Source organism: Ranitomeya imitator, chromosome 2 (assembly GCF_032444005.1).
Source record: "Ranitomeya imitator isolate aRanImi1 chromosome 2, aRanImi1.pri, whole genome shotgun sequence".
In the NCBI taxonomy this organism is placed as follows: Eukaryota; Metazoa; Chordata; class Amphibia; order Anura; family Dendrobatidae; genus Ranitomeya; species Ranitomeya imitator.
This window is the reverse complement of record NC_091283.1, coordinates 450,245,165-450,261,157: the sequence shown is the minus strand read 5'-3', so window position 1 is coordinate 450,261,157 and position 15,993 is coordinate 450,245,165. Positions and strand designations below refer to the sequence as shown.

Below are 15,993 nucleotides of genomic sequence, written 5' to 3'. Positions count from 1 at the left end.
AGCATAAACGGGTAAAGACCAGGTCTAATGTGTGTCCGTCTGTGTGGGTGGCTGAGGAGGACCACTGAGTAAGTCCAAAGGATGAAGTAAGGGACAGGAGTTTGGAGGCTGCTGACTGGTGGGTGTCAATGGGGATGTTGAAGTCACCCATGATGATGGTGGGAATGTCAGCAGAGAGAAAGTGTAGGAGCCAGGTGGAGAATTGGTCAATAAAGGCAGTGGTCGGGCCCGGAGGTCGGTATATGATGGCAATTTGGAGGTTGTAGGGGGAGTAGATGCGGACAGAGTGGACTTCAAAAGAGGGGAGGATAAGGGAGGGTAGAGGTGGGATTGGGTTGAAGGTACAGTTGGAAGAAAGGAGAAGGCCCACTCCTCCACCATGTTTGTTGCCAGGGTGAGGAGTGTGGGTGAAGTGGAGGCCTCCGTAACATAGTGCAGCAGGGGAGGCTGTGTCAGAGGGTGTCAGCCATGTTTCGGTGATGCCCAGAAAGAAAAGCTTACGAGAGGTAAGGAGGTCGTGAATCACGTGGAGTTTATTGCAGATGGAGCGGGCATTCCATAGTGATCCAGAGAGAGGGTGCCGGGGGGTGGGCGTCATGGGCACGGATTTGAGGTGGGCAAGATTTCGGGTGTTTATATTGGGTTGGGAGCGATAGGAGGGGGTAGAAGGTATGAGCTGTGGGGGCACAGAATTGGGAGATATGTCTCCAGCAGTGAGGAGAAGCAGAGAGAGAGAGAGCAGGTGGGAGAAGGAGAGTGGGCGGCTTGTTTTGTGTTTTATTAGGAGAGATCTGAGGTTGAGGAGCAGGTCAGCAGAGGAGGTCAGGTGGGGAGGCAGGAGGGAAGGAGAGATTATTACTTGGTTAGGGTGTGCTGGGGTTTGAGGATAGCGAAGGAGAGTGAGGAGTAAGGGAGCCAAAACTGTTAGAGCGTATGTCAGCATGATAAGAATAAGTGTGGTTTGAAAGGGAAAGAAATTTAATACATTTATTAACAGTGGTTAGTCTTACCTTCTGTTCACTTCTGGCTCATTTCTGGCATATTTCTGCTGTAATATTTTCAATTATCCTTTTAGAGACATCCTTTATGAGACTTTCTCCTGGTTCAATGGTTATTAGTAACTACCAATGCCAGTCTTCTCCCTATCATTGCTCTGGAGGTCCGAATGGTAGTCCTACAGCAGGTCCACTGCCTTCTGGCGGGTCACCCTATCCGAATTCAATTGGATAATGCCACGGCGGTGCCATACGTCAATCATCTAGCAGGTACTCACGGTCAGGCGCCATGACCGAGGTACCTCACATTCTCTGATGGGCCGAGATCTATCATTCGGTGATCTCCGCAGTATATATCCCAGGAGTATAACTCTGGACGGCAAACAAATTCAGCCGTCAGGGTTCCGCCTCAAATCAGTGGGAACTTCATCCCGAGGTCTTCCATCAGATCTGCCTTCACCGGAGCTCTCCAATTGTAGATTGGACGGCGTCCAAACTGAATGTCAATGTACTCGAGTTCGTGGTTCGGCCTCGAGATCCAAGAGCCATCGCACTGCATGCTCTGGTTCTGACTTGGTACCAGTTTCCATAACTCCCCTTCCACTACTTCCGAGAGCCTTTCGGATGCAGAGAGGGCCCCAGTGATCCTCCGAGATCCGCACTGACCACGTCAGTTTTTGTTTGTGGAGCTTGTATCTTCCCGCCTTAATGCAGCAAAACTGTAAGTAGGGACTTTCTTACATAGAGTGTTCACATGTAGTTCTTCCCTATCGCATGCCGTTAGATCATTGGGACCTTAATGGTCCTAGGAGTCTTACAGTAGACTCCTTTTCATCCGGGCAGACTTTACTATCAGGGAAGTTCGCCCCTTTTTTCTCTGCGATATCCTCACTCTGACGAGTCTTTGGAGCTAGCTCCCTGCTTTTTCAGACTTTTTTCCCTTATTTCCTTTCCTCAGGCCATCCCCATCCCTTGTTACCAAGGTGGCATTGTATTACCACTGTTATGAGGGCATAGTTCTTCCCTCATCTCTTTCGGCACCAGTCCACAAAATGAAATGAGTTCCCCATATTCTGGACGAAGTGAGTGCTCTGAGTAGGTACGTCTCGAGGACGGCGTCCTTCCAAAGGTTAGACGCTTTATTTGGGCTTCCTCACGGTAAGAGGAAGGCTTCCTGACGTTTTCAGGAAGGGTTTAGCCGTTTCATCGGCCATGATAGCATGGTGGATTCTTTTCACCATCCAGGAGTCCTTCCGTGCTAGATGTCAGCCTATCTCCAAGGGTTCTAGGCACCAGGCGTCGGCAAGGCACGCCTGCAAGCTTGCGGATTCGTCCAGTCCGCATGCATTCTTGAAGCACTATAATTCCCACACTTCGACAGATGTGAGTCTGGGCAGACAGACTCTGCAGGCCGCGGTGGTGCTCTTGTAAGTAGCGGTTACACAGGGCCTGATCTGATGTTGTCTCCACCCAGGGACTGCTTTGGGCCGTCAAACGGTCTGTGTCCCCCAATGAGGCGAAGGAAAAATAGGGATTTTTGTGTACTCACCGTAAAATCCTTTTCTCCGAGCCATTCATTGGGGGACACAGCTCCCACCCTGTTAATAGCTTATGCTTGTTTTTGTAATCTGACATGCTATACTCTCATATATAATATGACATGCTATACGCTCATATGTTGTTATTGATCTACTGCTTTTGCACCGAATTGGTTAGCTGAGATCCAGCATGAGGGTGTATACTGCAGGGGAGGAGCTAACTTTCTTTGTATCACTTAGTGTCAGCCTCCTAGTGGCAGCAGCATACACCCACGGTCTGTGTCCCCCAATGAATGGCTCGGAGAAAAGGATTTTACGGTGAGTACACAAAAATCCCTATTTTAAGACATTTCACAACTTTCCCAAATTCTTATGAAAAAACTTACAGCACATAGTGCATTGAACTACTGTACCCGATTAATTATATGTTTTAGGAGTCAAAGTCTGTCTATTTTATACCAGTAAAATGGACACCGACTCTACAACCCTGCTTAGATCATCATATCAGCGGTCACATAATTTGTGAAAACGTTGCTTTTTTTAAATTAATGAAATAAAAAAATACATTGTTAAATTTATTGCCGCTAGAGCGCTGTGGCTTGCTTTCCTTTTCATTATGTGAGCTATGGCATTTCTTGGGTGCAAGGACAATGGCTTGTGATTTAGAAAGTAATTTAGAAAGATGGAAAAATATTCCTTCCCTCTTATTCCAGGATTCTGAAGAACTGCAACCTGAGTCAGAGCAGACAGAGGTGGTGGAGGATTTTGAGAGGACCCCAAGTGGCAGGGTCAGAAGGCACTCTGCGCAAGTTGCAGTCTTCCATTTACAGGAAATAGCAGAGGACGAATTGGCGAGGGAAGGAAGACGGAGGAGAAAGAAGGAGGATTTGGTTCCTGATACCAAGAGGGTGAGAGGCAGATTATAAACCTACATGGCGTCTAACATTTACAGGTACAGTGCTTAACTATGCAAGTCGTACTTCCTTGCATAATATGGGAAGGTAAGTGAGCTTTCTACAGATAATGCCTGCTGTCATGTCACATCTGGAGAATACTTTCTGCAGCTGTCTAGTTATATCTGAGGTCTAGTAAGGATGTCTAACATGCATGTTGTGTGACAGCTGAACTACCTCCGTCCCGGCCTGCCGACCTTTAACCCCCAGCTCCTGGATCGCTGGAAAGCACTTGTAAAGGAGAACGGCTTCATTTGTTGCCCCAATAATGTGAGTGGATGTGGGCTTATGGAGAGGGAAACAAGACACAAATATTCATAGTTTTATTGTCAAGATTTCAGCTTTACTGGCGAGTCCATTCTCACTTGAGATCCGGATGGTGTAATGCAGGTCTGATCCCGGGTTTCGGCACCAAATTCTGTAAGCAAAATACACTCTCTTCTATGCTTTTCGCACTCGAAATTAATAAAATAGTTTTACAATTGCTCGTAAAACACGTTTTATTAATTTGGCGTTCAAAAGGCATAGAACAGAGTGCATTTTGCTCACACATTTACATCCAGAGAATGAAAACCTGAACAAACATGTCAAGAGGGATGTGTTCAGGTTAGACAATGCAATGTGAGCTTATATAGTTACCTACAGTACACCTATTCATTATAAACTCTCCTGACAAAGAGACATTTGTTTTGCTGATGGGCTAAAAAAGTTGTTTTTATCAAAGATTATTCTCCCATACGCTCAGTGACACAAAAAAAAGAAACCCAGGGTCCAGGGTTACTTTTCGCCCCTGCTCTGGTCTTTGTGAATTGGCTACAGCAGTGACTTCAACAGCTCTGCAGCCAATCACTGAGCTCCGTGGCTCATGCCATCTATGTCAACAGGTCTGCTGAGCAACTACAGGCAGCGCTATACCCCAGAAGGACGAGTAAGGGCACAATTTCTTGGTTATTTTTCATCTCTGAATCTAAGGGATAATAACTTTTTAAACGGGACAATCCCTTTAAGAACATTCACAACCAAAATACTAATTAACCATTAAGTGGTAAAAGTTGAATTTCTCAATATGAAGGAAGCTGGATAATATTAGATGAAAAACCACTTGGCATCATTTCCATCACAACACAGAGAAAATATACTCCTTTGACTCCTGCACTTTATTTTTAGTGCATATTTGCTATACGGGACTGATTTGCACAGTGTCCATTGGGGTAGTCATCTAGCTTTCCCACAAGCAGATAAATTGAGAAACGGCTGGATCGGGTGTTAAAACTTGTAATAGAAGTCCATCTGTTTATCGGGGATTATTTTATAGGGGATATGCCCTTTAATGCCCGCAGCATCACTCATCCCATACTTTGCTTTGGCAGTGTTGTGAAGCAATATACTCAAGCGTGTCTGGGTTGAAGGCTCATCTAGCAAATTGTAACAAGGTACGGCGCTCTTTCTTTCCAATTTTCAGTCTCATTACGTGGTGGTCTTCATCTGGCTGCTATTTTGTTTTCCAGGGTCATCACTCTGGGGGTAAATACAGTTGTCTGCTGTGCAAGAAGGAGTTCAGCTCTGAAAGCGGAGTGAAGTATCACATCCTGAAGACGCACTCACAGGTGAGGAGCCGAGGATGTGGAGTTATTCCACTAGGACTCCATGATCCTGAGATTGGTACTTTGCAGAGTCTATACTGAGCAGCTTGAAGGTCGAGCATGTGCTCCTCCACTTCATTCCTTCACTATGAGGCTGCCAGAAAATGCCAAGTGGGGCACTTGGCTATCTCCAGCAGTCCCATAGACAATGAATAGGAATGGAGGAGCGTATGTGAAGGACTCTCACTCCATTCAGAACTGACTGCAGAGCTCCACTCTTCCGATCATTGGAGCTGTCTGACCCCCGATGTTAATCATTTTTTGCCTATACTAACGACTGAGAATAAGTTATATATTTGGTTCAACCTCTTTAAAGAAGCAGCTATCACTCCATTGACTGAGACTGTATAAGAGGTTATTTTTTACCTGGACGAACTGGATCTTTTTGGGGTACATAATTTTTCATGGCTTCTTTTTTTGGGGGGTGGGGGCGGACGTATTTTTATATATAATATCGTTAGTAGTGCAGATTTAATATCATGATATCTTTACTGTTCCGGTCTTTACAAAAATGGCCATTATGCTCTTTTTCTAATCGTCATATTTTTCAGCATAGTAAATCAACTTTTTTTTTCCTTTTTTTAATATTTTTTTTTAGCACTTTAAGTAAATTTTTCTTACAATTTTATTTCTATTAATTTTATATTGCAGTGTAATACAGCTGTTAGATTGGTAGACCCCCGTAAACCTCTTGGGCCTCATTAAGATATCCGTTTCTCTTGATAATTTTGATCAGAGTGTGGTCCAAGTGTCAACAATTTGTCTCTTAGGCCTCTTTCACATGTCAGTGTCTCCGGTACGTGTACTGACAGTTTTCTCACGTACCAGAGACACTGACACACATAGACCCATTCAAATGAATGGGTCTATGCACATGTCTTCGTGTTTTCACGGACCGTGTGTCCGTGTTGAAAACACGGAGACATGTCCGTTTTTCGCCGGCAGCACGGTCCGCAAAGCGTCCCGCACACGTGCACACAGAGAACAGTGTGCACTCTCCTCCGTGTGCACGTACCGCCCGCAGGAGAGACAGCGCTGTCCCCCCTGCGTGTGGTGCTGAAGCCGATATTCATCCCTTCTCCCCAGCAGCGTTCGCTGGCGAGAAGGAATGAAAAATCTTTTTTTTTTTCTTTTCCCTTAAAAATAAAGTTTATACGTCCCCTCCCGCCTCCCATCCCCTGCGCATATTCCTCACTGTAATGAGCGGTACCACGTGACCACTCGCACAGGGCCTGCTGCCGGCGCTGAAGGGAGACATCGCTGTAGCTGGGTGTCGGTGAGTATTTCCTGGCAAGCGGGAGGGACGCACAGGGGATGGGAGGCGGGAGGGGACGCACAAACTTTATTTTTAAGGGAAAAGAAAAAAAATACATTTTTCATTCCTTCTCTCCACGAACGCTGCTGGGAAGAAGGAATGAATTCTGGATTCAGCACCCAAAGCAGGGGATAGCGCTTAACTGTAGCGCTGTCTCCTGCACGGTCCATGTGGTCCTCAGGCGGCACACGGCTGCCGCACGTGTGCCACACTGATGTGCTACGTTAGCACACGGACACGGATAATTCCGGTACCGATTTCTCCGGTACCGGAATTATCCGGACGTGTGAAAAAGGCCTTACATGGAGAAAAAATTAGGTTCTCCAATATTGACAGCCCGTAAAAATCAGAGCGTGATTGGCTGTAATCCAAGTGCGGTCCTATTTCTCTCACGCACCCATATGCTTGTTTTGTTGATTTTGATGTGACATTCGTATCAAAATCGTGCGTGTCTCCTCCATTTCCTGTTGATCACTCGGTGCGCAAAAAATCACGGACATGTGAACAGCCCCATAGACTATCACAGGTACGAGTTCTAAACCTTGGATAGCACTCGTATACGAACTGCTGATGTCTGAATGAGGTCTAAGGTGTCAAGATCAGCCTTGAGCATGCTAACTGCAGTTTCCATATTTTCCATAGACTGTAACGGAGGGTGACTGTATCTGCATGTCCACATCTGTGCGAGAATTTGGCACACCAGTGTGGTGTTATATTGTGGCGGTGGGGGGAGGGCTGCTTGAATAAATACGTTATGGGATTAGTGATGAGCGAAAGTGCTCAGATAAGGTGTTATCTGAACATGCTTGGGTGCTAACCGAGTGTCTTCAGCATGCTTGAAAAATATGGTCGAGTCCCCGCGGCTGCATGTCTCATGGCTGTCCGACAGCTGCAACACGTGCAGGGATTACTTGTTTGCTAGGCAGTCCCATCATGTGTTGCCGCTGTTTTGAACATATAATTCGAGCACGCTGAAGACACTCAGCACCTGAGCATGCTGGGATAACTCATTATCTGAGCACATTCGCTTATCACTATATCGGATGAAGGGGAAAAAAATAGCAGCAGAATAATCCCAGTTTTACTACCGATTGTGCATTCCCAGAACTGGTTTCGGATGTCCGCTGTTTCATCGGCTTCTAAAAGGAAAAGGAGTCCAGAACCCTCCCCCGATATCTCGGAGATAAAAGCAATGGACAAGAATAAAAAAATGAAGCTTGAGGAGAAAGCCCCAAGTCTTCCTCCAACCTCAACTCTACCCTTCACAAAAGAGACTCCATTTGCACTAAAAACCCAAACTAAAAAATCGTCAAGCAATTCCGAGGTTTGTATTGGCACCAAGGGCAAAGTGCAGAAAGGTGGCCCATCCAGGAGAGGGAAATGACCACCACGTGGTGCCACAGTCCGGATCCCACTTCAGTAGCCAACAGTAGTCGCACCAATCAATTTCCACATTCCTACGCGTGCTCAGTGCTATAACACAGGACCAAGTATACCCAGTATATCATCGTCTAGCTACTACTTGAAGTCAGGATAGAAAATAGTGACGTTATTATTGAATATTATTATATACTGTAAATCTATATGGAAAGGATGTCCGCTGTCTAAAATTAAAGCTCTAGAAAATAAGCTGATGGAAAGTACAACGGTGGGCTAGGGGGGGGACGGGGATAACATTGCATTTGGGTGCAAAGTTTGCACTAAGGATTAGCGACCATACAGGACCTTGGATACTAAATGCAATCTATACACAGTGCCAAGCGGGCTGGAGGCTCGAGGGTGCGAAATGTGTCTTAAACTGGTTACCGATCCCCTGGAGAGGGAGGAAACGCGTGATCAATGGGGCCCTCACAATCACTAGAAAGAAGACCCCGAGCACCATGTTCCTCCTTTACTGCACGAGCACAGTAAGGTGATGGTCTCTAATTCACTCTGCCGCTCCATGTAATGGCAGTATGACCCACTATGAATAAATGGGTGTTCCAAATTTACTTAATTAAAGAGACTAGCACCACTCTGGTGAATGGTTGTATTTGGTATTGCAGCTCAATTCTAGGAGTGTACATAGGACCTTTGTTAGAGGCAATACCAGTCACAGCCATGGACAACGGTGGCGCTGTTTCTGGAAAAAACCCACCAGACCTGCTGATGCAGCCCCTTTAAATAATTGTATACTGAAAAGTTCTGTCACTTTCTGATATAGTTGGGTGCAGAGTATTTGGACAAGAACAGTATTTTATTTTTTTAGCCTGTGAAGCAAAAGAGATCAAGATGTGATTTGAAGTGTGCGCCCCTTCAGCTATAAGATAAAACACAATAACGGATTAGGAATGACAGCCATTTTTTTACATCGTTTCTCGATTTTTCACAGGCTCAAAAGTAATTGGACAATTGACTGAAAAGACGATTTTGGCTAAGTTTCGACCATGCAGCAGATTTTCCGCCGTATATTTACTTGTGGAAAATCCTCTGCGTTTTACAGTGTCGGCATAGTGCGTTAGATTTTATGAAATTTTATGCAAAAAATATCTGCAGGGTAATTTGCCAAGAGATAAGGGTTTAAGAGCTAGAGAGGCAGCCGCATCACATGCAGGGATTAACAGCATGCTGCCTCGGGGACTCGAACATATTTTTCGAGCATGCCGAAGACTATCAGTTATTAGCACACTAGCATGCTCAGATAACACCTCTGAGCACCCTCACTGATCACTAGTCCTGAAGTGTTGAATTTGCATTTAGTAGCTGTTCATGGGAACCACCGAGTTTGAGTCAATGCTGGCAAAGGAAGCTATCAGAGAGCAGAAACTAGGAGCGGCTGAGTCAACAATTTGGTACGCCCTTGAAAAGGAGGACTGCCCTGGTGAACTGGGGCACACCGAAACGTCTAGAAGAGCACGGAAGACAACTATTGGGACAAATGAAGATCACTCTCGAGGAGGAAGTACCATAGACAAGCTCCGGCCGGTCTTGGTGTCAGACACTGCTGATTATGCCAGAAAGTGGCGTAAGATTTCTGACGTAAGGCATGCTGGCGTTGCACCCCCGTCCCGCTCATTTTAGCAAAACAAATTTTTGCACAAAATTTTTTACAACTTTTCTGCCATAATCACTCTGATGAATAGAGGCCTATGAACTGGAATGACAACGGTGACCTGTAATGACAGCAAGGGGTGCACAGAGGGGAACATCTGCACGGACAGATCGTCCGAAGGCGTTTGCCCGATATTGGGCTATCGTGGTGCAGAACAAGACTGCAATGGAGGTCTATCCTCTTCAGCGATGAAAGATTTTTTTTTTTTTTTTTTTTTAAATGTTTCCATTTTTTTAAAAAAATGTGCAGATCCGTAACATGTCTGTGCATCCTGTGATTTCCATATCTCCACGACTTTTCCGATGGTGCAATCTCGATGTTACGGCATGTGGCCGCTATGAGATCTACAGCACACGAAGATAAGAAGAGCTCCTACTGCCCTTTTTCTCAGTCACAAGACGTTACCTGATCGCACCTGCTTTGATGGACAAACAGAAAGCCTCACAAACAAGCAGCAACGGAAGACGACTTCAGTAAAGGCCAGCGGAAGGGAAGAAATGGAGAAAAAGGGGTTCTTCTGGAATGATTTGCATCTACTAACGTGCTGGGGTTGTGCAATGTCTAAGGTGCATCGCTATACAGAGTCTTCTACGGCCATGAAGCCTCCGTCTACGGCATCGGGGGTCAAGTTCACACCACTGTATTTTCGGTCCAAGCCCTGTCTGAAAAAAAATCGACGGCAGTAAAACCAATGTTATTCAATTGGGCAGTGCAGATGATTGATTTTATTATTCCCGCGCTGAATCTACATCAATAATAAAACCTCATCATGCACTAGTTTCTTCCATGGGCCAGATGAGAGAGTCTATGGGTGTGCAAAAAAAATAATCAGATCCCATACTGAGCCACAGAAAAACGGACTACACTGATGGCCAATGAGGAAAAAATCATCAGAGTTTTCCGGATGAATCTCAGATAATTTACACAGTTGCAGGTCTTGTGACGAGAAAGCAACCCCAAGCACTTAAACAATGTTTAACTGTTTTAATACCTGACCAATTTCAAGACGTCTACTTTATTTCAGTGAATCAAAACCTCCTCCTTTCATTTACCAGCCTCTGGCTAAAAAAAGAAAAATTCTGATGATGTCTAACTGATAAAGATCCACTACCTGAAATGCAGCATTCACGATGGGGTCTATGGTGAGCCAATGGGAATCCGTCAGCAGTTTTTTTCCCTGTGTAATCTGACAGCAGCATGATATAGGAGCAGAGATTCTGATTGCAGTGATGTTTCACTTAGTTTACTGGGTGCTGCAGTTGTGACAGAATCATGGTTTTCTCTGCTGCAGATGTAGCAGCTCTCTGAATGCTGAGCCCTTTATAACCCCTCCACACCACTGATTGGCAGCTTTCTGTGTACACTGTATATTGACTGAAAGCTGCCAATCAGTAGTCAGGTGTGGTTGAACTAGGAGGCACGAGACACCTGGTCCTATAGTGATAATTTCTTGTTGATAAAACTGATTGTTTTGAAACAGCCTAGTAAGTGACACAGCTCTGTGATCAGGATCCCGACAACATGGTAAAACTCAGAGGACAGATTTAAATTTGAGAAGTCGAGTAGTTACAGCTATAATATGGGGGCTGAATTTTAGTAAAAACGAACAGGACGCTTTTCCAGTATCTGAATTTAAGCAAGAATATTTTCATTCACTGACAGCAAGCAGAAATCTAAAACCTGGTGAAGAATTCGGGTATATTAGAAAGTCAGAACTTTTCAATGAAGTTGTTCTTCATCCAGAGGCGAGTGGAGCCTATTACGTTACGTTTCCACACTTGGCGATTGGCTAGTATGGTGCGCGTACCCATAATCTGATAAGACGCGTGTGCGATACCTGGGGATCATGTAGGCATATGGTGATATGAAATTATCGGCACCGCTCACCTCCTGTTCGGCAAGTGTTGTGCATGTGTCCTGATGGTTAGGACATATACATTACCCAAGCGATTCGGCACCTAACCTGGCAGGTCATCCGCTCCGCTCACCTTCCAGTTAACCAGTATTGTGCACATGTCTCGAAATAATGTGGAAACGCAACGTCATTGGCACTGCTCAACTCTCGATGCGAAAGCAAGCGGCGCCAAACAATCCCTTTAAATTATCCATGGCATAATCTTCCCTTAGGTCTAACTAAAAAACTCTAAAATAAGACCGCACCCTCTAGTGTCCCTGTTGACTGTCTCAGTCATAGGCTGCCGTCACACTAGCAGTATTTGGTCAGTATTTTACATCAGTATTTGTAGCCAAAACCAGGAGTGGGTGATAAATACAGAAGTGGTGCATATGTTTCTATTATACTTTTCCTCTAATTGTCCCACTCCTGGTTGTGGCTTACAGATACTGATGTAAAATACTGACCAACTACTGCTAGTGTGACGGCAGCCATACACGTTCATTACTGTAGATCATAAACGTTGCGCTGTTTTTTTGCGTTTCGTACCCCAGGTCCGTAGAATTGCACTACAGATAAACGCTAATTCCTGATTGGATGCCGGGCTTTTTACGCACCTAGATGCAATGTTCACATGCTCTACCGGCCTTTTAATCCGAAATAAACACGGCACAAAAATGAAGACAGCGGACAATAAAAATAGATGTGATTGTTTATCGACTCCGATTATATGAAACGTTTAATTTATATATGTAAGAAGCACTTACCGATCCGCCAGTGGTTAATGTCCGCTCTCAGGAGACTGCTAGACTTAGAAGATACTATGTCATAGTACATACCTGGAACATTGCTTCAGAGCAGCTAGGCCGCCATCTATATAGGACGGCCATATTGTCTACGGCGTGCTGTGTCCTTGGTAAAACTGGCTCTATCTATGGTATTGTCATGAATATGGTCTCCAACATGGACGCCTTGGTTGCGTGTATAACTGTAGACTTTAAATAAGCTTGGTTTTTGTACAATCTCAGTGCAAAATTATAATATCATGATGTTGCAATGACTCGATTTTGCTTATCTTGGCCAATGTGATGTCTTTTACTCCAGTTGCATCCAAAGCTGCATTCATATTTCTCCACCAGCAAGGGCTTGCGTCTCACTGCTACCCCGTGCTGGTTCAATGTCTGCTTGGGTGAATGGTAGGAGGCGTCTGTTGTATTTATACACTAAATCAGTGCATCAGTGTGAAAAGCCTTAAAGGGGTTGTCCAATCTAAAACTACAAGTCTGCAGTCACCAGTCTGTGTGACTGAAGACTTGTGAATCCTCACTTTGCTTGCACTGCACACTGGGGATTCTCCGGCCACAATCCGACTAGACTGTTTCTGGTGCACTCAATACTCTTAGTCTATGTGCACACGTTGCAGATTTTGCTGCGGATTTGACGCTGCGGATTCGCAGCTGTTTTCCATGCGTTGTACAGTACCATGTAAACCTATGGAAAACATCTGCAGTGCACATGCTGCGGAAAAAAACGCGCGGAAACAGCGTTTTTTCTGCAGCATGTCAATTCTTTGTGCGGATTCCGCAGCGGTTTACACCTGCTCCACAATAGGAATCCGCAGGTGGAATCTACACAAAAACCGAGGTAATTCCGCGGTAAATCTGAAGTGCGGTTTCCCTGCGGATTTACCAAAAATAGTGCGGAAAAATCCGCACACCATTCCGCAACATGGGCACATAGCCTTACATTTATTAAAGTCGCGCCCATCTAGTCGGATTGTGGCCAGGAATATGCATATCGCATAGTTGCGGTCACATGACCGCCATTCACGGTATGGACACCGGAGAATCCTCACAGTGCGCGCAATGCGAGGATGCACAAGTAGTGATGAACGAATGTGCTTGGATAAGGCATTAACCGGGCATGCTCGGGTGCTAATCGAGTGTGTTCAGTGTGCTCGAAAAATATGTTCAGGTCCCCGTGGCTGCATGTCTCACGGACAGTCACAACACCTGCAGGGATTGCCTGGTTGTTAGTGCGACACCATTGGAAATCATAGGATGCGATGTCTGCTGAAAAAGCATCTTTCTAAAAGTCGCAGCAGTTTCCACTGCATCGACAGAAATTAATTGCTAATAACTTTCCTGTTGATAACGGCTGCATGCGTTTGCACAAATTTCATGGCCGTTAAGAATAGACGAGCTGTTAGCAATTAGTTTACAACGGCGGAAAATCATTGACATTTCGGCAGACTGACTAGGGATGCGCGCTACCTGCGTGCTGAGCGCAGTGGGTGTCCCCAGCCTTATATAAGGTCAGCTAAGCTCTGCATTCATGGGCTAGTCCGCACAGTGCTCACAGATGAAAGCAGAATTCTGAGTGCAGCTTTGGATGTGACTGGAGTAGACTACACAATTGGCACAAGATGAGCATTGGCTGGAGATTAGATGAGGTGTTCGCTATCAGAGCTTCACTTTTACACTGAACACTACACTATATAAGACGTGTGCAGTCCTGGCTCTATATTATATTCCAGCCTTGGATGGCCTTGAAGCTACCCCATAACCATCCCCTTTGCTCTTTTATTTGTATCCATATATGACCAGATATTCAGCCGCAGCTTTGTAGGTGTGTAGAGAAGATACTGATTTACGCACTCAAGTGAAGCTCTGTGTTTGCCAGTTACCTGTATTTCTCCCGTCTGTCATCTCTCCGATGTTCATTATTTAGCATCCGCTACATATTACAATAAAATGATGATTCTTGTACCTGGTGTGGACTCGTGTGTCTCCGTGTTACTGTACGCAACACTTCACCCTAAAGACAGAAAACAATAATATGGCTAGACTCCTGATTGGCCGGTTTCACTCAGCATGTAGTAATACCCTACCACCACCGTACAGCAAGGACCCCTAGCTTAACTAATGTTTTGGAATGCATCGTGTTTTACTAAACTGCATCCTCAATTTTGCCAGTTTCCTATTCGCTTCTCTGAGTGACCGCTCACCTGAAATTGCTGTGGTGCATTGTTGGGGAGCAGAATGATGTAAGGGTAGAGTCCCTGATTCCAGCAATCTGTCACTTACTGGACTGCTTAATGTCCTTTTGAAAAAATCCCTGTTATAGCTGCTGTAGATCTAGCAGTCGTCAGAATACTGAGCTCTCTATATCCCCGGCCACACCACTGATTGACAGCTTTCTGCCTTTGCAGTATACACAGAAAGCTGCAAATCAGTGTTTTGGGCAGAGATATACGGAGCTCCGCATTTAGAGAACTATCAGATCTGCAGCAGATAAATGAGTGATTTTATCAAAACTGGAGCTAGCAGCCCAGTAAGTGACATATCCCTGGAATCAGGCTCTCTGCCTCTACATTATACTTCTTTCAGATTAGCTGAAAACACCTGCTGACAGATTCCCTTTAAAAATGAAATTCTGATCACAGAGCACTGACCGTATTACGGTAAACAGCACCATGTATTCTGATGACGGCCCTGATCTGCTGCTGTACTTCGCCACTGTCGATGGCAAAGCAGCAGCAAAATGTATTCACAAAGCAGTTTTACAACAAATTGCCAATTTGTCCATAAAGTTTGTGCACACCCTAATCAGGCAAGGGCAGTGGTATAGCATGGGATGCCAGCGAGAGGGGCAAGGCAAGTATTTTACCTCTTCTACACATTGATTTCTTTCCACTGCCTTAAACCAATCCAGTATTGAACCCCAAGCACATGTATTATATTTTAATAAAGCTTATTTTAAATGAAAGGAGGTGTTAGTGCAGCGCCCCAGAGACCTGGTCGTTGCAGTAATGTTGCTCTGCCACTAAGGGGAGTGATGGTTTGTCTGATGGCACTAAAGGAGTTCATCTGACCAGGTATCACAAGCACACATTACACTTCACACTCCGGCCACTAGGGGGAGCAAAAGGTTCTATTTATTAGGCCACTCCCCCACTGGTAAAACTAGGGGTTGGATAGGAAGTTAGAGAGAAGCTGACTGGGTTTTGCCCAGGCAACATCCCGTGGCAGGTGGTGTTGCGGGGGAGACTTCAGAGGGGTCCCTGTCAGGCGTGGGAACCTGACAGAGACTTAGCGACAAGAACAGATCGTTACAGAGCCGCGCCTGCACTACCTTGCGGCGGCATCTAAAGAAAGGACACGAAGCGAAGGATACTGTGGACAGTGAGAAATGAGATCAAGCATAAAGGAGAGCCAGTAGGAGTCGTGCCCCGAGAACGGCAACATCCTACTGAGGCGCGTAGCCGGTGACCGGAACACCGAGGAAGTAACTGACTTTATGCCTTACTTCAAATACCGCAGGACAGTTAATTATAGGTTGGCTGTCTACCATACATCACCTAAGCAGACATAGGGGGCGTCTCTAGGGTCCCAGAATAGCTCCGAGCCTTCCCGTCAAACGGGTGCATCCTAGCCATAACAAACTTGGGGGACGGAGAGAGAGAATAGAAAGAACGAGAACAGAAGTTGTGAGGACTATCCCGAATGCTCAGCAGGGAAGAACTACAACACACAGGCGCTAGTGGTGGGCACTGATTTCCACC

General features: G+C 45.4%; 1 protein-coding gene across 2 annotated transcripts in view; it reads left to right on the top strand.

The window, feature by feature from the left end:
* ZNF512B (zinc finger protein 512B) overlaps positions 1-14,197 on the top strand; it is a 51,280-nt gene extending 37,083 nt beyond the window's left edge. Inside the window, exons 13-17 of one of the 2 annotated variants that reach the window (XM_069751092.1) lie at positions 3,247-3,441; positions 3,655-3,756; positions 4,857-4,919; positions 4,995-5,093; positions 7,550-14,197. In XM_069751092.1, the coding sequence (XP_069607193.1) occupies positions 3,247-3,441; positions 3,655-3,756; positions 4,857-4,919; positions 4,995-5,093; positions 7,550-7,828 (738 nt within the window). In that variant the 3' untranslated portion in view covers positions 7,829-14,197. The remainder of the gene's footprint in view (positions 1-3,246; positions 3,442-3,654; positions 3,757-4,856; positions 4,920-4,994; positions 5,094-7,549) is intronic. The other variant, XM_069751093.1, reaches the window with a different exon arrangement.
* Positions 14,198-15,993: the final 1,796 nt, after the last annotated feature.